The following is a 25,238-nucleotide window of genomic DNA, read 5'->3' on the forward strand; positions in this document are numbered from 1 at the left end:
GGCCAGCTAAATTCTGTTCGGAAATTTTGCTTTGCTGTACCAATGCAAGAACAATAAAAAAAACTAAAGGATAATTAGTTTCAAAAGAACACATTAGAATTTGTTTAAAAAACAGAACCTACAAAACTTAATTTTGTGGCTTTCATTTGACAATTTATTCCTTTTGCTGCTTCAATCATGTCAGCTGATTCCTGGTTGCAACAGAAAGAGCATCAAACTAAAGCAAAATTAGTATTGATTGTAACCAGGCCTTGAACATGTGATCAATTATGGGAATCCATAGTTCCAGTAACTCGTTACACATTTACTTTAGACCCCAGCACACATGTACAAACTGACTGAACCATTAAATGGGACCGTATGTAGTTTAGAGAGAAAAAGTTACACACAGTTATGTGTGGCAAATTATTTACAAAATCAAGTTAATCATTAATTAATTTCCCTCTATAAAACTGACTCTGAAAGCATGCTACATTGTTTTTATCTTATCAAATGTTTCCTCCATTTCACATTGGAATTCCAGGACTATTTGATCTTGTGTTGTCCCATGTTAACAAAATGTCTGGCTGTTGTCCTATTCCAATATCCAACTACTCAGTGATGAAAGAAATTCACTCTGCTGCCCTAGATTTTCCCACCACATTTTGCGTGACCTCAATGATTACAAGTTGTGGAATCCTCCTCCCTTCTGTTATCCCCAAATTGCAGGAGAGTCCTTCTTAATAAAGGATTTTGCACATGCTCTCAGTTCTTCCAGAGCAACACGCACAAAATGCTGGAGGAACTCAGCAGGTCAAGCAGCATCTACAGAGAGAAATGGACAGTTGATGTTTCAGACCAAGACACTTCTTCAGGACTGGAAAAGGAAGCGGTAGACATTAGGGTGGAGTGGTGAGAAGGGGAAGGATAACTAGCTATAAGATGATATGTGACGCCAGGTGGGCGGAAAAGGTAAAGGTCTAGATAAGAATGAATCTGGTAGGAGAGGGGCGTGGACCATGGGAGAAAGGGAAGGAGGAGGGAAGAGAGAGGAGGAAGGAGGCCAGAGTGGGAAATAGAAGAGAGAAGGGGGAGCGGAAAAAAAGTGGAAAGAGAAATCGATGTTCATGCATCAGGTTGGAGGCTACCCATATGGAATACGAGGCGTTGCTCCTCAATACTGGGAATAGCCTCAAGGTGGCAAAAAAGGAGGACATGGTCCAAAATGTCAGAACATAGAATTAAAATGGTAGGCCACCAGAAAATTGTGCTATTGGCAAATGGAACGGAGGTGGTCAACAAAGCTGCCCTCAAGTTTATGCCAGGTTTCACCAGCATAGAGGAGGCCACATCGGGAGCAATGAATATAGTAGATGACCCCAACAGATTCACAGGTGAATTGTTACCTCACCTGAAAGGACTGTTTCGGGCCCTGAATGGAGGCAAGGGAGGTGGAAAATGGGCAGGAGTAGCATTTCTGTCATTTGAAGTGGTACATGCCAGGAGGGAGATTAGTGGGGAGGGATGAATGGACATTCAATAATGGAGGGAACTATCCCCATTGAGAAAAAAGCAGGGAGTTCAAAGCCATCTTGATTGGGAATGGCATGGTATGGAACTGGACATCCATAGTGAAAATGAGATGATCAAGACCATGGAAGTTGTTGAGAAGATGGAGGGTACGTGAAGTGTCGTGAAGGTAGTTGAGAAGAAAACAAGCCAAGGGGGACAGAATAGAGTGGAGGAATGCCAACACAGGTTCAACAGGGCAGGAGCAGGTACAGACAGTGGGCAGTCAGGTTAGGTAGGGTAGCAGTGGATGCAAGTTCTTTTTACTGAGGAAGAGGCAGAAAGCTTTAAGGCCTTCTTGATGGGGTTTCTGTTGAAAAAGAAGTGGAGAACTTTAAGGCCTTTTCTTCTCAGTTTCTATGCACAAACGTCATTCAATTTCAATCAAGTGGCAAGAAACTCTTCATAGGACATACAAATATAATTCACTGATTACTCACATAGTTATTGAGTACTCCACTCTCGACTTTACAAAATCATACACTTGTGTGCTCCGAAGTGTGTATACTACCGCAAAGCACATGCATGCTCCAGTGCCAGAGGGTGAGCTGTACTTTAAGCCAAGGATCTAGCCATTTCCCTTGATGCCTGACTGATCAAGAATCTATCAACTTCCACTTTAAACACTCCCATGGACTTGGCTTCAACCGCCGTCTGTGGCAGAGCATTCCACAGGTTCATCACTCTTTGGAGAGAAAAAAAATGCCTCCTTACTTTTTTTTGTAGAAGAGTGGTGAATCTGTGGAATGCTCTGCTACAGGCGGCGGTGGAGGCAGGATTAACCTCTCAGTCTGACACTGTGAGAAGAACAATGGACCAAAGAGTCTAAAGCTCAATGAAGGTGGACAGATGCAAGGCATGGCTGCCTTCAGTCTGGGAATTGGAATATTATTGTTTGCATAGTGTTATACAGATCAATTCATAGCACGGTGCACCAAGGTAGCACAAGGAAATATATTAACAGAATGGAGAATAACTGGTAAAAACAAACTTCTTTTAGCTCATCAGGAATTGTCTAATCTGTTTTCTTTCTCACAGACAATGTTGCCTGTCCAGGAAAGAGGTGGCGTCTTACCAACATTGTCCACACTGGAAACTGAGAGTCAATGTTACTAATGCAAACTACATGGAAAGAAAACAATGTTTCTGTGATATACAGTACTGTGCAAAGTATTAGGCACATATCTATAGCTAGAGTGCCTAAGACTTTTGCACAGTACAGTACTGCATTTGTCTATGTGGAGTGGGCAGCGAGCTTGTAAATCTGGTGGAAGCAAAGGACGTTGGGAATGGTGAGAGTGGAACGCCATGGAAGGAGAGTGGGACAGGTGAAAGAAGGAGTGCCAGAGATGGTGAGTGATGTGGGTGCAGATACACCCAGTCTCTGTCACCTTCCCACAGTAGAGTCCAGTATCAGAATTAGGTTTATCATCACGTCATGAAATTTATATTTTTATTGCAGCAGCGGTACAGAGTAATATGGAAACTACTACAGTACCTGCAAATGCCTTAGGCACTCTAGATATATATATGAACCTGAGAAACTCTGACGATGTTGTAAATCCAAAGCAACACACACAAAATGCTGGCAGTCAACATTTCTGGCCGAGAGCTTTCTTCAGGACTAGAAAGAGGAAGATGCCAGAATATGGATGGGGGAGGGGTAGGGAAGGCAGACAGCAAGGTGGTGATAGGTGAAGCTAGATGGGTAGGAAAAGTAAATGGCAGGAGAGAAAAGAATCTGATAGAAGAGAATGGACCATGGGTAAAAGGGAAGGAGGGGGAACAGGCAGGTGAGACAAGGTAGGAGGCCAGAGTGGGGAATAGAAGAAGAGGGGAGCTGGAGGAAATAAAAAGTTACCGGAAAGAGAAATTGATATTTACCGTCAGATTGGAGGCTAACCAGATGGAATGGAAGGTGTTGCTCCTCCACTCAGTGGGTGGCCTCTTTAAAGCACAAGAGGCAGTCCTGGACTGACAAGTCAGAATGGGAATGAGATCAGAATTAAAATATTTGGCCACTAGGAAGCTTCACTTTTTGTAGGAGGAATGCTTAATGAAGCAGCCCCTCAATTTATGAGGGATCTCACCAATGTAATGCACTGGACACAATAGACAACCCCAGCACATTCGCAGGTGAAGTGTTGTCTGGAAGGACTGTTTGGGACTCTGAACATCTCTGATGTCCTGGCAAGGAAAGCCTCATCCTGGGAACAGATCCGTGGGTGATGAAGAAACATTTTTTTTTAAAAACAGAAGACAGGGTATGAATAAGTTTAGTCAAGTTAACTGTGGGAATCGGTAGCTTTATAAAATACAGCAGTTGACAGTTTGTCTCCAGAGGTCGAGAAAGGGGAGGGAGGTGTCAGAAGAGGGCCAATGAAGTTAAGAGCAGGGCGGAAGTTGGGAACAAAGCTGATGAAATTCATGAGCTCAGTATGGGTGCATGAAGCAGCACCAATGCAGTCGTCAATGTAATGGAGGAAGAGATGGGGAGCATTACACAGAAGGCTCGGAACTTAAGACTGTTCTATGAAACCAGTGAAAAAGGCAGGCATATATGTGGCCCATACAGGTGCCCACAGCTACCCCTTGAGCCTGGAGAAAGTGGAAGGAGCCGAAGGAAAAATTGTTGAGGGTGAGGACTAGTTCTGCCAGGCAGAGGAGGGTGGTGGCAGAAAGGAACTATTTGGCTCTTTGATTGAGAAAGAAGCTGATAGCTTTAAGGCCTTCTTGATGGCAGATAGAAGTGTATAGGGACTGGAGTCCATAGTGAAACTTAGGCTGAACAAAGGGGGATAGAATGGAGGACACAAATTCATTGGGGCAGGAGCAGGCAGAGACAATGGGCCTACCCAGACAGTCCTTTCACACCAGACCTTTAAATTTCCTACCCACCTGGCTTCACGTACCACCTTCCAGCTATCCTACCTTTTTAATTCTGTCATCTTCCCTCTTCCTTTCCAGTTCTGAAGAAGTGTCTCGGCCTGAAACTTCGACTGTTTCCACAGATGGTGCCTGACTCGTTAAATTCATCCAGCATTTTGGGCATATTGCTATGTGTATGTGCCTAGGACTTTTGCACAGTACTGTACATGAGGTAATTTTATCTGGAAAAGTAGAACTAAGATTTTTGTTCAGTAAATACTGTAGTAGAGGTTAGATGATTTAAGTGGGTTAAAGAAATATTTTCCAAAGAGTTCACACTGAAATAGTGAACATAGCGAATAGTGAACTTGCTGGCAAGGCTCACAACATATTGTAAATGGAATTTGGTTTATTATTGTCACATGTAATGAGATGGTGATAAAAACTCTTTTGCATGCTAGCAATACAGATCATTCCAAGCATCAGTACATTGATATAGCAAGAAAGGGGAAAAACAATTAAAGACGGCAGAAGAGAGAAACAGAAATCTACAGCACATTACAGGCTCTTCGGCTTACAACCCTGCACCGACCGTGTAACCTACTCTAGAAACAGTCTTGAATTTCCCTACCGCAGAGCCCTCTATTTTTCTAAGCTCCATGTACCTATCTAAACATCTCTCAAAAGTCCCTATTGTGTCCGCCTCTACCACCTTTGCTGGCAGTACATTCCATACACCCACCACTCTGTAAAAACTTACCACCGACATCTCCTTTGTACCCACTTCCAAGAACCTTAAAACTATGCCCCATCATGTTAGCCAGTTCAACCCTGGGAAAAAGCCTCTGACTACCCACACAATCAATGATTCTCATCAGCTTGTACACCTCTATCAGGTCACCTCTCATCCTCTTGTCACTTCAAAGAGAAAAGGCCAAGTTCAATCAACCTATTCTCATAAGCCATGCTCTCCAATCCAGGCAACATCCTTGTAAACTTCCTCTGCACTCTCTCTCTCTCTATAGTATCCACATCCTTCCTGTAATGAGATGACCAGAACTGATCACAGTACTCCAAATGGAATCTAACTAAGGTCTTGCATAGTAAGTGTAATTTTGTGTTATATTTACAGAAAAAGAGCAGTATAGCTAAACAAATAAAGTGCAAAGGCCACGGTGCCATAGACAGAGATTAAGAGCTTATTTTCATCATAAGAGCAGGTCTGCTCAAGAGTCTTATAATAATGGGATAGAGGCTCTTCCTGAGCTTGGTGGTTCAAGGATTGGTATTTTTGACCCAATGGAAGCGAGGTAGGGGAAAAGAGTAGAGAGAATTAATGCATTGGGAGTGGTCTCTGATTACATCAGCTGCTTTCCCCAGGGTGGTGGTAGGGAGTTCCACAGATCAGAAGGGGTGCAAATTACTCTTTCAATAATCTTAATGAATTGGCCTTGCTAGCAAAGTCGAACCACTGCAACCCTCCGAGTGAAGGGGCTCTCTGTACTGCCGGACAGGGAGAATAAATGGCATTGTCTTACTGATGAACTCATTGTATTATCTGTGGACTGTTTACACACCACCAGATCCTAGCTCTCAAAAGACAAATTGAAAATTAACAGAGGCACCAAGATTTTAAAGATTACGGAAACAAGCAATATCTAAGAGGTTTTCCACAATGCAGTAACACTTTAGCAGCTGCATTTCAAAGTTTCCCAAGAAACATTACGTTTGATGAAACAGTCTTCAGTGATTGAGGAAACTGAAATTAATGCAGGAGCCAAGAGCATTATACTGTATTTTGCTATCAAATTTTTTAAAATTCAGTAAAATTCAAAAGCAACAGGTACTCCTCCTAGAAACTGCTTTTCCAATATGTACCAGTTCCAGTCTGATATGGTACAATTTTGCCTCCTTATAGCCAATGACATTATATAGATTTTGCAATCACCAGCTAAAGAACATGAAATTGATAGTACTTAAGTATCTGTAAATGTATTCCACATTACCATTGTTGAGGATCAGGGGTTAAGATAAAGGACTCTCAAAGGTTCATCGAGCACAACTTCCCATGTACAAATCCATGCTGACTCCTAATCAAACTCTGCCTATCCAAATGCACATTGATCCTGTCTCTCAAATTCCCTCCAATAGCTTTCCCACTGTTGATGTCAGGTCCTCAGGCCTGTAGTTCCCTGGCTTGACCTTACTGCCAGTCTCAAACAACAGAATGCAAGGTATCCGCTAGCGTTTGGGACCTTTAACAGTAGCTAATGATGAAGCAAATAGCTCCACAATTTCCTTTCTAAAGTCGAAGGATGAACAAGGTAATTAGTAATTTATACACTTAATATGCTGAAAGTCTGCAAATACCTCCTCCCTACAACAGTCTCTAAAATATCACCTGTTTCCATTACCTATTGAGCAACCATAAGTTTATTCACATTAAACACAGAGGAGAAATGATGTGTTCAAAATCCCCAGTAGTTTAAGACATAGAAGGCTCCAGTGATACCTGGAGGAACCTACTCACTCCTTAGCCACCCAATTATTCCCAAAACAGCTAAAAAAAAAACCTCCTTAATCATACATGGCAGATCCATCTCATACCCTCTCTTTGCCCTCCTGATTTACCTAAGACTATTGTATACCATGGGGGGAGTGGGGTGGGTGGAACAATCTACCAGGTGAAAATATCTGGCACCGAGGTTGACCCTGTGGCTGACAAGGGAAGGGGGAGAAAAGGAGAGCTGTGAGATTGGGAATTCAATAGTTAAGCTGAACAGACGGGAGATTTTGTGAATATGAAAGTGATTCCTGGATGGTATGTTGCCTCCTAGGTGCCAAGGTCAGAGATGACTCAAACTGCGTCCACAGCATTCATTAGGGGGAGGGTTAGCAGCCAGAAGTTATGGTACATATTGGTGCCAATGATATAGGTAGGAAAAGTAATGAGGTCCTCAGGAGAGAACCTTCAAAGCAGGTAGGATTCTGTAAAGCAGGAACTGAGAATCAGAATGAGATAGCACAGGCATGTATACATTTAGTAAGTAGCACAAAGAGAGGACAAAACAAAAGTGAGATACTGTTCATGAGTCAGTTCATTGTCTGTTCAAGAACCTGATGGAAGTGGACAAGAAGCTATTCCTAAAATGTTGGAAGCATCTTCAGGCTCATGTACCTCTTCCCTGATGGTAGCAATGAGAAGAGAGCACATCCTGTGTGCTGAGGGTCCTTAATGATTGTCTCAAGAAGGGGCAACATTGCCATTTGAAGACATCCTCAATGCTGGGGAGGTTAGTGCCCATGGAGCTGGCTACATTTGCACCATTCTGCAGCTTCTTTTCTCATCCTCAGAATGCTCTCCACAGTCTTTTAGTGACATACCAAATCTCCTCAAACACCTAACAAAATATAGTGGCTGCCATTCGTTCTTTGTAATTGCATCAACATGTTGGGCAGAGAGGTTGACATCCAGGAACTTGAAAATGATCACCCTTTCCACTGCTGATCCCTCAACTTCCTGAAGAGCACCATCTTACTGACACTGAGGGCAAGCTTGGTGTTGTGACACCACTCAACCAGCTGATGTATCTCACTCCTGTATTCCTCCTTGTCTCAGAGGGAGATTTTGCTAACACAGCTGTGTCATCTGCCAACTGATAGATGGTATTTGAGCTGTGCCCAGCTACACAGTCATGGTTGTAGAAACAGTAGAGCAGGCCTTGAGGTACACCAGCGAGGAGATGTTATTTCTAATTTGTAACAAATGTGATCTCCTGATAAGAAAGTCAAGGATCCAGTTGCAAGGGAGGTCCAGAGGTCAAGGTTTTGATCCTTATCGATTAGTACTGAGCATATGATAGTGTTGAACACTGAGCTGTAATCAACAAGAGGCAGCCTGATGTAAGTATTGCTGGTGTCTAGGTGGTTTAACAGTGCCAGAAAGAGAGGATATCATGAATCTACTAACTCAGCATGGGTATCAGTCATAAACAGGAAGCAAGAAATTATTCCACTTGGAGCATTCTATGGACCCTCCCCGCAGGATAAAAGAGACACTGAATTACAGATTGATAGGTAGATTTTAAAAAGATGCATAAATAATGGGGCTGTTAACATGGGGGACCTCAACTTCTCTAATATTGATCAGCACCTCCATAGTGGAAAAGGTTTAGATGGAGCAGAATTTGTTGGGCATGTCCTGACTCAATATGTATGTAGATAGGCTGACTGGAGAGGCCATAATGGATCTGGTACGATGCAAAAAAACTGGTCAGGTGACAGATCTCTTAGCCAGTGAGCATTTCAGACCCAGTGACCACAACTCCCTGACCTTTGCCATAGCTTTCTAATAAGAACTGAAAGTATGGGAAAGTATTTAATTTAGGGAGGGTGAATTATGATGTAAATAGGTAGGAACATTGGAGTGCAAATTGGGTGCAGGTGTACTCAGGGAAATGCGCAACAGGAATGTGGAGAGTGTTCAGGGAGCACTTGCATGGGGTTTTTGATAAGATTTGTCTGATTGGGGTAGGGAAAGGTGAAGGAACCACGGTTGACAAGAGGTATTGAACATCTAGTCAAGAGGAAGAAACAAACATTCTTAAGGCTTAGAAAGCAAGAATCAGACAGGGCCATGGAGGATTACATGTAGCTAAGAAGGAACTTAAGAATAGATTTAGGAGAGCTGGAAGGAGGCATGAGAAGACCTTGAAGAGTAGGATTATGGAAAACCCCCAAGGCATTCAACAAGTATGTAAGGAACAGGGGGATGACTACAGTGAGGTTAGGATCAATCAGGGATAAAAGAGGCAACATACAGTACTGTGCAAAAGCTATATATAACTAGGGTGCCCAAGACGTTTGCATAGTACTGTATTTGTCAATGTGCAGCTGAGAACAAGTTTGTAAATCTGGTGGGAGGAAAGGACGCTGGGAAGGCCAAGGGCGGGATGCCATAGGGGAGAGTGTTGGACAGGAGGCAGAGAAGGAGTGCCGGGGCAGAGGGTGGTACAAGCGTAGACACACCAGGCTTGGTCATTTGGTTCCGAACAATTTGTTTATTGATCATGTCATAATGTCTCTCTGGTGCTTCCCGATTCTTTCCTCCTCCTACCCATTTTCCCAACCGTGATTCCTTTGTCCCTGCCCCCTTCCCACTCCTGGTCCGCAATACAGACCCACATCAGAATCAGGCTTATCATCACTCATGTCATGAAATTTGTATTTTTTTTGCAACAGCAGTACAGTGGAATACACAAAATCACTAACAGTACTGTGCAGAAGTCTAAACACCATACATAACTATATTCATATGTATACAACTTTTACATGTCTATAGACACAAAAAGATAAGAGAAGTCCTTAATGAATACCTTGCTTTAGTATTCAGCAGTGAAAGGAACCTTGATGAATGTGAGATCAGCGTAGAACAGGCTGATATACTGGAACATGTTGACATTTTAAAAGATGATGTACTGAAGCTTTCGAAAAACATTAGGATAGTTAAGTCTCTGGGGCTAGACACTATATACCTCCGGTTACTACAAAAATTGAGGGAAGAGATTGCTGTACCTTTAGCAATAATTATTTTGTCCCTACTGGCCACAGGAGTAGTACAGTAAGATTACAGGATGGAAAATAGTATTCTTTTGTTCAAGAAAGGCAATAGGGATAACCCTGGGAAATGTAAAACACACTGGTCTATATCAGTGGTGGGCAAACTTCTGGACAGGATTCACAAGCATTTGGAGAAGCCTAGTCTGACTAGAGACAATCAATATGGCTTTGCAAGGAGCATGCTTCATAGGTCTGATTGAATTCTTTGAGGAAGTGACAAAAACAGATGAAGGCACAGCAGTGGATGCATATTGATTTTGATAAGACTTCTGACAAGGACTCCCATGGTAGCTCATTCAGGAAGTCAGGAGAGATCAAGTTGGAAGATTAAATGAAATTTACTATCAAAGTCACTATATGTCACCATATACTATCGTGAGATTTTATTTTCTTACAGGCATTCACAGTAGGATAAAGAAAGAAGATCCATTTAAATTTGGCTGCATGGATTCAGAATTGACTTGCCCACAGACGACAGAGAGTGGTAGTGGACCTGGAGGTTGGTGACCAGTGGTGGTCCAGAGGGATCTGTTCTGCAATCCCTGTTCTTTGTAATTCATACAAATGACTTGGATGAAAAGTGGAAGTGGAAGTTTGCAGCTGACTAAATTGATGGTGTTATGGATTATGTAGCAGGTTGTCATACACTACAATGGGATAACGATTGGCTGAAGAGCTGGGCTGTGAAATGGAAGATGGGAGTTCAATCTGGAAAAGTGTGAATTGATACACTTTGGAAGGTTGAATTCAAAGGCAGAGGACAGGGTCAGTGTGGAAGGAGGATCCGGGGTCCATGCCCATGGATCTCTCAAAGTTGCAGCACAAGTTGATACAGTTAAGGAGTACAGTGTCTTGGCCTTTATTAGTCAGGGTTCAAGAGCTATAAGGTAATGCTGCTGTTCTAAAAAAAACTCCAGTTAGACCACACGGAGAATTCTGTTCAGTTCTGGTCACCTCATTATAGGAAGGACACAGAATCTTTAAAGAGGGTACACAGGAGATTTAACAGGATACTGTCTGGATTAGAAAACATGTCTTATCTGGATTGGCTGAGTGAGCTCAAGCTTTTCACTTTGGAGTGTAGGAAAATAAGAGGTGACTTTATAGAGGTGTACAAGATAGTCAAAGGCATGGATAGAGTGGACAGCCAGAGATTTTTATCTTGGGGCATGCAGTCTGAAAATCCTTTAGGAATGGATGCTGGGACCTCGTTATTCATTCTATTTTGTAAATGATTTTGATGTGAAGGCAGAAGGCTTCAGTAAGTCTGTGGATAATATGAAGTTAGGAGGGTTTTTGATAGTGAAGAAGGCTACCATAGATTATAGGGGGAAATCGACTGGTTAAGGATGTGGACCAATAAAAGGCAAATGGATTTCAGTGCAGGTAACTGATTTTGAAAAGTCAAATCAGTACAGGGCTTGTACTATGAATGGTAGGGCACTAGGGAATACAATGCAAGAGAAGGAGCTAGAAACACAAATGCACAGTTTACTGAGAGCTGCACTAGTAGACAGTGTGGTGAAAAAAGTGGCCTCCATTGGTCAGGGTGTTCAGGAGCTGGGACGTTTTGTTGCAGTTGTACAAGTCACTGGTGAAGCTGCACTTGGGAGTACTAGGTACCTCTGCTTGGTAACTCTGTTATAGCCAAGCAGTTAAACCAAAAACAGTGCAGAAAAGATTCATGAGGATGTTGACAGGACTAGAGGCCCCGAGTTATAGGGAGAGGTTAACCAAGCTAGGTCTGTATTACTTGGAGCAGAAGATAACCTTATAGAGGCTTAGGAAGTCACGAGGGACATAAATAAGGTGGACAACAGCAGTCTTTTCCGTAGAATAGGGGAGTTAAAAAACTAGGGGACAGAGATTCAGAGTGAGGGTCAGATCGCCAACAAATTGTAAGAGTGGGCTCCCTCTCTCCAAGCCTCTGACTCTCACTACAGGAGACCCTCAGGGCTGTGTACTGAGTCCCCTCCTTTACTCCCTGTATACCACCACCCCCATATCCAATCTGCTAATTAAGTTTGCCGATGACACTACATTGATTGGCCTCATCTCAAACAGTAACGAGGTGGCTTATAGGGAAGAAGTCCTCTCTCTGACACAGTGGTGTCAAGAAAATAACCTCTCCCTCAGTGTCACAAAAACAAAGCAACTGGTTGTGGATTACAGGAGGAATGGAGACGGGCAAACCCCTATTGACATTAATGGATCTGGGGTTGAGAGGGTAAACAGCTTCAAGTTCCTTAACATCTACATCACCGAGGACCTCACGTGGTCTGTACACACCAGCTATGTGGTGAAAAAGGCAAAACAGCGCCTCTTTCACCTCAGATGGTTGAGGAAGCTTGGTATGGGCCCCCAAATCCTAATAACTTTCTACAGGGGCACAACTCAGAGCATCCTGATTGGCTGCATCACTGCCTGGTATGGGAACTGTACCTCCCTTAATCACAGGACTCTGAAGGGACAGCCCAGCTCATCTGTACTTGTGAACTTCCCATGATTCAGGACATTTACAAAGACAGGTTTGTAAAAAGGGCCCGTAGGATCATTGGGGACCCGAGCCATCCCAACCACAATCTATTCCAGCTGCCACCATCCGGGAAGCGGTACCGCAGCGTAAAAGCCAGGACCAACAGGCTCCGGAACAGCTTCTTCCACCAGGCCATCAGACTGATGAACTCACGCTGATTTGAGTGTATTCTATATTACATTGACTGTTCTATTTATTATAAATTACTATGATTGCACATTTAGATGGAGACTTAACGTTACTCCTCCTGTATGTGAAGGTTGGAAGAAATAAACTCAATTGAATTCAATAAAAAATGGACCCGAGCGGCAACCCTTTCATGAGGATACCTGGACTGAACTTCCAAGGGAAGTAGTTCAGGCCAGAATAATGGCATCATTTAGGATACAGGGACAGAGGCTTAGAGGGATATGTGTTTGAACATAGTAAGTTGGTATCATGGGTAGGTTTCATTGTTGGCATGGACTCAGTGAGCCAAAGGCCTTGTATTCATGTGGTATTACTCTATAATTTGCATCTGCAGTAAAAACTACAAGATTATAGAGAATGAGTATGCTAGAATATGCAGTAAAACAAAACTGTTGTAAGAACTCAGGTCAGGTGGCATCTGTAGAAGCAGAGGGATAGTTGACATTTCAGGTTGAGATGCTATCTCATGCCTGAGGGGGTTGTGAGAAGACAGCCAGTGCATGAAGTAGTAAGTAAAGAGTAGACAGAGCCAGGAATGGAACCAGGTTGGGGGAGGTGAACCAAGAGAGAAGAAACCAAGGTGAAAAGGGATGTGAATGATGGGCAGTTTGAACAAGGTGTGACAAGTGTAATGTTTATGTAATGGCTGAGGAGGGAGGGGCACAGATGATAAAGGTGGACAAGCTGGGTAAAGGGAAGGAGGTGCAACACTTGTCTCTTCGCTTACTTCCCCGCTACCATATAATGAACTACACAGCTCTTCAAAGTGAGGCAATTGTATGTACTCTGGTTGATTGTATCGGGTTCTCATGATTTTGTCTCCTCTTCATTGAGGGGACCAAGTGTAGACTAGGCACCTGCATTTGGAGCCAATTTGAGCTTCCAGTTGCGTACAACTTCCATTAGCCTTTCCACTCCCACACTGGCCTGTGCACCCTTGGCCTTCTTCACCGTCATTGTGGGGCGAAGCACAAACTGGGACAGTATCACCTTGTCCTTTGGGTGCTCAACAATCCAATACCATGATCAAGGAGTTATCCAATTTCATGCAAACCAGCTTCCTTGGTGTACCTTTCCCACCCAGTGTCTTTTCCTTTTGTAACTTTTCTATCTGTACCCCTTCTTATTACCTAGACCAGGGGACCTCAACCTGGGCTTCACCTTTTCTATGCCTTCCCCCCACCTGCTCAACATCCCTCATTTTACTCGTTCTAGCTATCAGTTATCAGTCTGCCTCAGCCCTCCCCCTCAGTTCTAAATCTGGCCACCTTCCCTCTACTCTCCCAGTCCTGGTGTAGGGTCTGGACTGAAATGATGACCACACCTTTACAGATGCTGCTTGAATCACCGAGTTCATCCCGAAGTTTACTTTCTATTGCAGTTTTCACTCTTAGTTTCCTACTCAATTCTGCTTCTTTAACCTTACCATACTATGCACAATTTATGGGCAGGAAACTCAAGGCCTGTCAGCAATAGTTTGTACAAATACAGTAAGCAACTTTGGTAACTCCTGACCCAACTATACAGAAATTGTTAAGAATTAGCATTTGGCTCATCATGTGTTATTTGTCATGTTTGCTTTCTACTCACTGGGATCCCATTTCCCACAGTCCCTTTAAACTTACTTGGCTCACTGGAAAATTACAAGCTGTGTAACCATCAAAAAAACTGAATTAAAAGTATGCTAGGGAATTAATAGAAATAACATCCAGTACTCTTGAAAATCCAATAAAATCTGTGTGTGCAGCATTATTGAAGTTTTATTACATGTTGTTAATCATATTTTGATTAATAAATCATCAAATCAATCCAGGTTCATTGTCATAGAGCACCACAGCACAGAAAGAGGTTGTCTGGCTCATCTAATCCGTGCCAAACTATGATTCTGCCTAGCTTCACCAACCCACAGCTGGATTCCAGCCCTCCATACTCTTTCCTCCCCCCCACCCCCCCCCCATCCACATACTTATCCAAACTTCTCTTAAATATTGCATTCTAGTTGTAGTTACACCCAAGTCTCAGTGGCAGAAGCCTGGATTTACCCTATCTATAATTGTGTACTTCTAGCAAATCACCCCTCACTCTTCTACACTCCAGGGAATACAATCCTAACCTAGTCAACCTTTCCCTATAACTCAGACCTTCAAGTCCTGGCAACATCCTTATGTACTTTCTCTGTTCTCTTTCAATCTTATTGATGTCTCTCTTGTAGGTAGGTGACCAGAACTGCACACAATGCTCCGAACTAGGCCTCACCAATGTCTTATACAGCTTCAATATAATATCTAGGCTCCTCCATGCGGAACTCTGTCAAAGTCTATGTAGAGAGCCCATCTCCACTGTCTCTCCTTCATTAAACTTCCTGGTAACCTCCTCAAACAAACTCAAAGTCTAGCCACAACCTGCCACACACAAAGCCATGTTCACTATCCCTATCCAGTTACTGTCTATGTAAATACTTCAATACTCTACTTCTTAGAATACCTTTCAATAATTTACATACTACTAATATGGGCCTCACCAGCCAATAGCTTTGCAGTTTATTCTTACAGCCTTTTTTAAACAGAATATTAACCATCTTCCAGCACCTCAACTATGGTTTTAAATACCTCTGCCAGTGACCCTACAATGTCTACACTAGCCTCCCACAAGGTCCAAGGGGACAGTTTGTCAATCCCTGGGGACTTTTCCCCCTAACCTGCCTCAAAATGTCAGGCACCTCCTCTTTTATAAACTGGATATTGTCCATGACCTCACTGCTGTTTTGCATTAGTTCCATAGATTGTATTTGTCTCCACAGTAAATACAGATGCTTTTCAACTTTCTACCTAACTCCCCAATAATCTCTCTTCAGGACCTCATCCCTTTTCCAATCCATGTCATTGCACTAATATCTACTTGGACCTCTGGCCGTTCACCCACCAGCTTTAAAACGCTGCAGACTCGATTTGAGACAACCCTGATCCTAGCACTTTGGAGGCAACATATCATCTGGGAATACCATTCTCATCCACATAATCTCCTGTCTATTCCCCTCACCAATGAATCCCCTACCATTACTGCTCACCTCCTTCCCCCCCCACCTTCCCTTCTGAATTACAGAAATTTCTTCAGAGCCATTTTGTTTCATCATTTTTCCTGCATGTCATCTTCAATTTGTGTTTTTTTAAAATCTTTTAGGATGACATTTAATTCTGCATGTTCTGAATTAGGAATTTCACAGATGTTTCAGTGGTTCCTACAGCGAGTGGGTAGTGTGAACATAAAAGCGAGAGTTGAAACTTGATAGTCAAGTCATTTTCATACAAACAGTAAAAATAAAACTAGTTTTGTAGCTTCCAGAGAAAAGTAGGACAAGGGAGACAGATCAATACTAATGCATTGGCACAGGACAGGATATTCTGTTGTGCATTAATCAACGACAATTTGAATAAAGTTGATTGACCCAAAACACTGGAGCAGATCTCATGCTAGAGTTAAGTGGCTGACCATATTCTCGCCTCAGTCTCTGTCAGCATGGAGCCAATGTTTTTGGTGCCCAGCTTCCAGCACACGAGGGGCCAGAGCAGGCTCCCTTCTGACACCGTGCCCAGAACAGTGCTGACAGGGCAATGCCAGGGCTTCTTGCAATCAACCCCACTTGTCAAACCTGCCACTTAAATCTATGCAAATCTCTTTACCTGGTGCTGAGTGTGAATACTGATAAAATTAAATTCTAAAACAGCAAGAGAAAATATAAAATAGTGGTGCAACTGGTGGAGTTACTGCCAAACGGCTGCTCCATAGATTCAGATCTGATTTTAGCCTAAATTAACGCACATACAATGCTGGAAGAACTCAGCAGGTCAGGCAGTATCTATGGACGAAAATAAACAGTTCACTTTTTTGGTCTAGGATTAATGATAGGAGTCAGTAGGAAAAAAAAGGCGTGAAATGCAAATGAGACCTGATTCACAGAACAGAAACAGAAGTTATTAAAGTGCAGTTCCTCAGGCTTGGGTTGGAACAGTGGAGCCCATTTTGGGAACCTTTGTCTAGGTCACAGGAGTTTAGAGTGCGAGGGGAATGTGGAACTAAAGTATTAGGCAACTGGAAAACGAGACTGATCACATGTTCCTTTTGGCAGTTGCCCAATCTGTCACTGTTCTGATGAAGGTCCCTAAATTGAAATTTTGACCATTTCTCTTCCTAAGCTTGACTTGCTGAGTATTTCTAGCATTCGTTTTATTTTCACCCAGTCTGTGTTTAGATTTTTTTTTGATACCGGCAAGATACCTAGGGCACCAAATGCAATACATGATCTTGGATGGGTACTTTGCTGCTTTACCTGGATGGACCATTAGGTTCCTGGATGGAAGAGCTGAGATAAAAGGGAAGGTATTACATCTCCTCCAGTTGCAAGGAAAAGTGACATATAAAAGGATCGGTAGGTAGAGATAGAAAATTGAACCAAACTGCTGAGGAAGTGAATATGCATCCAGCGGTAGAATCACAATGAACAAACTGGAATTCAAAGGACAATCCATTGAATGTGGAGGATGGTAGGATGGAATCTTTGCTCTGCCTTGGAGAAGGGGACGAGAACAGTTATGCAGAAATATAGAAAACAACGTTGAAAGATCTACCAAAAATGGCACAGGGAAAGTTATTAACATGTAAGAACTTGACCAGGCAACACTCAGCTTCAGTCTCATTACTTTCACTCCTTCTCAATCTGGCTTGTGCTTTTGTTCTAAACTATTTCAATAAAGACCACACACATTTGAGGAAAAACATCTCATCTTCTGTGAGGATCCAATACAGAATTCCATATTTTCAAATTACCAGCTCGTGCTTCAGAACTAACCAACTCTGATAAAAAGGCCTTTCACATTAATTCAGTTTATTTTTTCCTCAGAGATTCCCTGAACTGTTGGAAATTTCCAGCATTCCTTGCTTTGCTTCCAATTTTCCAGCAGCTACTCTACATCTCAGTTTAACTGCCGTCATTCATCTGGGAACAAAACAACTCCAACAACAGTGTCACACCCATCTCCACCCTAAAGCAGACATTCCCTTTGTTTTCTCCAATACAGATATTTCTTCCTTCACTTGTTTTGATGAAGCATCACTGACCTGGAAACATTAACCATTCTGTTCTCCACAGACCCTTCCTGATCTTCTGACTATTTCCAATAAAATCAAAACAGAGCACTGGGAACTTTTTTTTTGCTGCAGCAGCTAATTTCTCCCATTGCTTTCAATGTCATTTTATACTTGTCCCAGATAAACTCAACAGAAGAGCAGCAGGCAAAATTTCTGAGCCCGAGGGCTGGGAAACCCGAGGGGTTTGCCTTACCTACCTAGAGGCAATGCAAAAGTCTGCACCAGGCAATGCAAAAGCTGAGGAAATCTGCACTGCTGGGTAGCGGCTGCACCAGCTTGCAGAGACCAATCTCACTACCAAGTAAAGAGAAAACATCCATAGCATGTAGCAGAAAAGGCTCCATTTCCGGACTGGCACAACCAACCATCCAGCTAGCTTACTCTAAATGGAAACCAAACATACAAGTGTACAGCACTGAGAACAGGGCATGAGACAAGGCCTTTAGTCCATCACGTCCATACTGATCATGACACCGATCTAAATGCTAAGAGGCATAGATCGAGTGGCTAGCCACAGACAATTTCCTATCAATGGCTGCTACAAGGGGGGATTGCTTTAAGGTGATTGAAGACATATACAAGTACTGGAGGCATATCAGAGGCAAGGTGTTCTTTTTACACAGAGAGTCTTTCTGGTTTAAGATGGCACTGGTGAAACACAGTGACAAACTGCAGGCAGCAAACAGAACTACTAGCGACTCTTTTTCTGGAAAACAATCACCACAATCAATAGACTGTATCTTTTCTTTCGGAGCTGAGCCTGTATGACCCACCACTGTTGCGGTATGAACTGAAGTCCTGAAGGTGCAGGGCAGTTCCAGGCACGGAATGAGAACAAATGAGAACAAAGTCAATGTTTGCCCATTGCAGCAGTGGACCTGATGCTGATCCGAAATGGCAGAGCTGAGGCGAATTGAGGTAGAAACGAGGCAATAGGGCCCAGACTTGAGTACAAAGAACAAGCTGATGTTTGACCCATTCAAGCTCCTAGCCAGATTGGAAGGTTCAGGTGAGGGCCAAACTGAGGTGATGGGTCCCAGGCCCAAGAGCAAAGTTAAACGGCAGGGCTCGGGTGTGAGAACAAGGAACGACGGCTGTTTGGCCAATTCAAGCAACAGGCCAAATTGAATGGGTGAGGGTATTGGGGCCAGAGGTGAGGGTCGGACCGGTGTTCAGCTTGCTGCTCATAAGGTTTACTCATCTGTGTCAACCTGAAAGTATTAACCTGCTCAGTTGAGGAAAAACACCAGAGACACAAAATTACCTCTGAAACGGTTTTTATTCAGAGAGGAGTTCGCAGCCCCACGCACTTCGGGCGTAAGGTAGCCAACTCCCAATTTGTCAGTTTACAAAGGTCAGACTTATACCCAAAAGCAGGGTACTACATTTGCAAATATGGTTACCGATTCAAATTCATCAATTGATTGGCTATTGCATAGCTAAGCATGTAAAATATTCTGAATAAGCATAGACGCAAGCGTAATACTTGGAATAGGTATGGACACAAGCAAAACACTCAAAAAAGGTATATCGCTCAAAATACTTTGCCGAACACATTGTCTTGTGGTCGCAAGGTTCTTTTTCTTTGTGGTTGCCACACGTTGTCCAGAATCTTATTTTAGCTACCTCTTCCCAGTTCTATTACACTTCCCCAATGACGTATCCTTTCCCTGATCCTGTCTACATATTTTGCTGCACTTACCCCTCGAACACCCCTTCTACACGTACCCCTTACCCTCTTCACATTCTCACCTGTGCTGAACCGAGGCTGTGGTCTGTAACTGATGGGCTTCTTGCCTGGCTGTGACTGGCTTCGTGGCTGTGGACTTACTTTCATGAACTTTAGTTCTAAATGTTACTTTTTATTGTTTGCATGACTTGTTCTTTTTTGCACTTTGGGCACTTAACCATTTTTTTAAAAAATGGGTTTTTCCAGGTTTCTTTGTTTTGTGGCTGCCCGTAAGGAGATGATTCTCAAGGTTACATATAGCACACATATTTTGATAATAAGAGTATTTGAACTTTGTGTAGAATGTGCTGCCAGGGGTGGTGGTTGAGGCCCTTTAGGAACATTTAAGAGACCCTTAGATAAGCACATGGATACTAGAAAAATGGAGGGCTACTGTATGCAGAAGGGCTAGATTGACCTTAGAGTAGGTTGAAAGGCCAGCATAACATCATGGGCTGAAGGGCCTGTACTGTGGTGTACTGTTCTATGTTTTCAAATTATTCTCATCTACGTGCACATGGAGTGTATTCCTCTAGTCCCCACGTCAACAGTGCTTCTCCCTATAGATGCTGCCTGGCCTGCTGCGTTCCACCAGCATTTTGTGAGGACAGTGTTAACACTACAAGCTTTACTTTTATTGAAAAGGAACCTTTATGGTTCATTTGAGTTGCCTCCAGAAAATACAAGACAAACAAAATAATTCTAGCCCAGCTGTACTAGAGAAACTTGCACACCCCCACAATTAAAAACACGTCAACAGGTATTTCACTGTGGACTCGGATGAATTGCTGCATAATATAAACAGTTTATAATATATTATGTTTAAAACAAGTACAGTGAAGTATTTTATTCAGTAATCTTCCCCCATCCAAAAACATTTCCTCATGGACTGAAGTTCATTCCTATAACTGGGAGATATTTTGGGTTTGGTTTGTAAGGTCTGCCAATGAAACAAGTGCAACCAGAGGCTGGAATTGGCTTGGCAGGCAGACTGTAACAAGGCCCTGAACTAGAACACTTCAGTTTTATGGCCCATTGTGGTAGAAACCTGGTAATGAAAAATCTATGACACTGAAATTAAGATAGGGTCTTAATGGCTAACCATTAATCCATTGTTTTTCAGAGGGACTCCAAGACAGGAATGAAGAAAATAAACTTAGTTGATGTATCTGTAAGAGAGTGAGAGTGCCACAGAAACCCAAGGCAAGAATTCCTGAGAAGACCAGTGAGTGCGAGGCACTGCTGCCAATGGGGAGGTGGGGAGGGCTGGAAGATGCACAAAGGTCTGATGGAACACAATTCTCGGCAGCTGCAGAATTGCAAGCAGCAGCATGTTTAACACTTAATGGAAAATCAGGAAGTGGAGTATGGATGGATCTGAACTAATGCATCAGTAAACAGAAGAGCGGCGGAACCTGGTGTGGTTTACAGTGAGAGTGGTCGGTTAGGATGACACTGGACAATTCATTCATACTCTTAATAACAGACTGAAGAATTCAGCAGAAGCAAAGTCTTACAGCACAGAAAGTGGCTCTTCAGCCCATTAAGTCTATACTGTACTGACCATCTAGCAAACATTCATGCTCACCTTGCTTTATTCCCCCGTTCCAACTTCCCTCTCCCCCTCTATTTCCTTTAACTCCGCAAGTTCTCCCACTCACCTACGCACCAAAGACTAATTACAGTAGCCATTTAATCCAAAAACCCACATGGCTGAAGAGGTCAAATGTAACGGGTTATGAGATGGGTTACACCTCCACTCAAGGAGAACCAACATCCTTGAGGGCATGTTTGCTAGAGCTGTTCAGGGAGTCTGAACTAGCTTGGCAAGGGAATGGGAATCAGAGTAATAGGTCAGAGGATAAAGCAGTTAGTGGAACAACAGATGCAATCTGTAGAGAGACTGTGAGGAAGGGCTGGCATTGGAAAGGGCGTAATTGCAGTCAGTAGGGTTGAAAATGTGTCTACTTTAAAGTGAGAAGTATCAGAAACAAGGGTGATGAACTTGGAGCACGAGGCAGTTGTCGTCAACAAAATTGTGATCAGAATATTATTGCAGTTGTAGTCAACTATACTATGGTCAGTATATTGTGGACACTGTGGCCATTACAGAGTCTTGACTATTACAAAGCAGGAATGGCTACTAAAAGTCCAGGGTTTACATGTTTCAGAAGGGGCAGGAAGGGAGGCAAGAGATGGGGGAGTGGTATTAGAAATCACAGCTGAAGAAAGGGAGGACATTGCAGAGGAATTATCCACTGACTCTGTGTGGGTAGAAGTCAGAAAAAGGAAGTGAGCAATCATTCTATTGGGAATATTCTACAGTCTTTGTGAGAAACATAAACTGAAGAGTAGAATGGGAGGCAGATTTTAGAAAGATACAAGAATAATAGGGTTGTTATCACAGTTGACTTCAACTTCTCCAATGCTGAGTGGCTCCTCCTTAGTGCAAAGGATTTCACAGCAGTGGAATCTGTTAGGTGTGTCCAGGAAGGATTATTCATACAATATGTAGACAGGCTGTCTGGAGGATAGGCCATACTGGAGTTGGTACTAAATAAAGAAGCTGGTCAAGTGACTTATCTCTCAGTGGGTAAGCACCTCACAGACAGTTGATCACAACTTTCTGACCTTTACCATACCCTTGGAGAGGGTTAGGAGCAGACAGTCAGGAGAAGTATTTAATTGGAAAGGAAGAATTCTGATAATATTAGGCAAGAACTTGAGAGCATAAGTTAGGAATAGATGTAGTGGAAATGCATAACGGAAATATGGAAGCTGTTTAGGGAGAACTGCATGGGATTCTAAATAGGTTTGTCCCATCGATGCAGGGAAAGATGGTAGGATGACAGAACCATGGTCGACAAGAGATAGAGGAAGAGTGTAGAGGAGATTTACTAGAACGTTGACTGATTTAGAGACCATGCCTTATGAGGATAGGTTGAGTGAACTAAGGCTTTCCTCTTGGTAGGGAAGGAGGATAAGAAGCAACTTGACAGAGGTGTACCCAAGACTCATTGATAGAGACAATAGCCTACACCATCTGAAGGAAGAAATGAGAGGCCTCAATTTTATGGTTACTGAAGGGAAGTATGGGGGGGGGGGGCTGTGCAAAGTATTTTTTTAAAAATCACATTGGGTAGTAGGTGTAAGGAATACACTGTCAGGGGTCATGACAGAGGCAGATAAACAGGAGATATTTAAGGAATTCTTAGACATATTAATAAAAGAGAAATAGAGGGCTATGTGGGAGGGAAAATTTAGATTGATCTTGGAGTAGGTTAAAATGTATTATGAACACTGCATTATGAACTGTAGGACCTGCACTGTTCTATGATCTACAGTATTGTGCTAAAATCTTAGGCACATCTATATGCACAGTACTATACTTGTCAACATGGAATGGAGAGCAAGTTTGTAAATCTGGCAGGAGCAAAGGATAAATGAAATGCTGAGAGCGGAGTGCAATGGGAGGGGTGTGGGACAAGGTGGCAGGTTAGGAGTGCTGGGGGAGTAGGTGCCAGAATTGCAGACGCACCCATCCCTGAGGCAACAGACAAGGTAATTTTATTCCAAACAATTGGTTTATTGATCATTACAGAATGCCTCTCTGGGGCTTCCCACTCTCTCCACTCTCCCTTACCCTTTCCCTGCCCCCTTCCCATTGTCAGTCCTCAATAGAAACAATATCAGAATCAGTTTATCACTCACATATGTCATGGTTTGTTTTTGAAGCAGTACAGTGCAATACATAAAATTACTACAGTACTGTGCAAAAGTCTTTGGATATATATACATACATGTGAATATATATGTATATAAACACACATACATACACATTCTTATTTAAAAACATGAAATTAAGTTGGTGGTGGGGGGAAGAAGTTGACTTCAGCAGCATAAGAGATGTAGTAGAAGCAGACTGGGAGCTTAGACTTGCAGTTAAAGGGACAGTTAATAATGAGGGAGGGGGCTAAAATGGCAAGAACAGGTAACCTTGGATTGACCAAGACTTGATCAGGGAGAAAAAGGGAATGATGGCAGATACAGGCAACTGGGATTGAGGAAGCCTTGAAGGACATATAGCATCTAGGAGAGAGAGAGAACTTGAAGAAATTAAAAGGGAAGGGGGGGGGGTCACAAAGTATAAGGGGTCATGAAAGACATTTTAATGACAATTAGACAGGTAGATTAAGTACTTTCAAAGAGGATTAGTCTATTTAGGTAATGACTATTGAACAATTCTGACTCTTGAACTTTATTACATGACCTTCTCCTTGGTGAATACAGATACAAAGTATTCATTTAGGACCTGGTCCGGAACTCTTGACAAGTTTATTACCCCAGAATCTGCAGCATGATCCAGCCAAGGTTTGCATAATATACCCCAAGTTTGCTTTCTTCAATGGAAGAGTGAAATTAGATTAGATATTTGTAATTAACATGTCAATGATTAAACAGCATGCTTATTGCTTAAAATCACAGTGGCAGAAATTTGCAAACACACGAGTTAAGATATAAAGGACCAAGAGTTATCAACTTCATACCCGTATGGCACCTCTTGGCAAAATCAACAATAATGGCTAGGCTTAGTCAAGAACTTGCAAATCAAAGAACCAATAATCATTTTTCAGAACATCCCTACACAACCAACCAGATTCTTTCATCTAAAAAAAGGTATTCCCTCATTTTTTAAACTGTTGAAGGCAGCTATTTTTTACCCACTTCAAGTATACCTGAAGATCACAGGCCACCCGGTCATAAACTCCACCTTACAGGCAGAGAGCCACGAGGCGGAGCTGTTATAGATATGTTTTCCCTAATATTTTCCCCAAAGGATACTTTTTAAAAAGGAGAGACGCTCCATGAAAATGTTACATCTATCTGAAAGGATTACACACCCAGTTTACTTTTTTTAAAAAGCCGATTTAAAATTCCAGAGGTTTAAGTTCAACAGTTTCGAATAACCCCAGCGGCAGAGTAAAATCTTTTACTGATCGAACTTTAAATCCAAGACAAACAACTCTTCTATTTTCCAGACAAGCCACTACAACAACAACAAAAAATTCTAACGTTTAAGGCACACGCAAATCCCAGCACTTACCCAGAACAAGAAATTAAAGCCGAACAGCAGGTACTTAACGCACTTCATTCCACCTTGCACCATTTTTGATGCTGGAAAAGTAGACACTTTTTCAGAGATTTTCCGAGTCCCGGCTGCGAATAAATTGGCCGATCAGTCCCTGCGCTGCTCTCCGCCGATGCCGCGAGTGGAAGAATGTGCGCAGGCGCGCAGAGCGACCTCGCCCTTTCCGAGACTATCTACAGGTGCAGTGAAAGCCGGGCCGGGCCGGGCCGAGCCGAGCCGAGCGGAGCCGAGCCGAGCGGGGGCGAGACGGCCGTGATGCTGCTGGCTTCTTTCCCCCTCTCTCTGTGAAATGGCAACTTGGTCTCGGCGGCTGACTATTTAGCCGGCGAGTTATAGATTAGTTTCCATGGAGATGCAGTTCTTATTTTTGGTTCTCAGACACTCTGCGAGGGCTGACTGGGCAATCTGCGAGGGTTGCCATGTTATGTGTGGTGGTGATAGTGAAAGGAACCACG

General features: G+C 42.9%; 1 protein-coding gene across 1 annotated transcript in view; it reads right to left on the reverse strand.

Annotated features, from left to right (window-relative positions):
• cd9a (CD9 molecule a) overlaps positions 1 to 24,999 on the reverse strand; it is a 55,627-nt gene extending 30,628 nt beyond the window's left edge. The window contains exon 1 of the mRNA XM_073066228.1: positions 24,739 to 24,999. Coding sequence (XP_072922329.1) covers positions 24,739 to 24,801 — 63 coding nt within the window. The 5' untranslated portion in view covers positions 24,802 to 24,999. The remainder of the gene's footprint in view (positions 1 to 24,738) is intronic.
• Between the last annotated feature and the right edge of the window lie 239 nt (positions 25,000 to 25,238).

This window comes from Hemitrygon akajei, chromosome 14 (assembly GCF_048418815.1).
Source record: "Hemitrygon akajei chromosome 14, sHemAka1.3, whole genome shotgun sequence".
NCBI classification, from domain to species: domain Eukaryota; kingdom Metazoa; phylum Chordata; class Chondrichthyes; order Myliobatiformes; family Dasyatidae; genus Hemitrygon; species Hemitrygon akajei.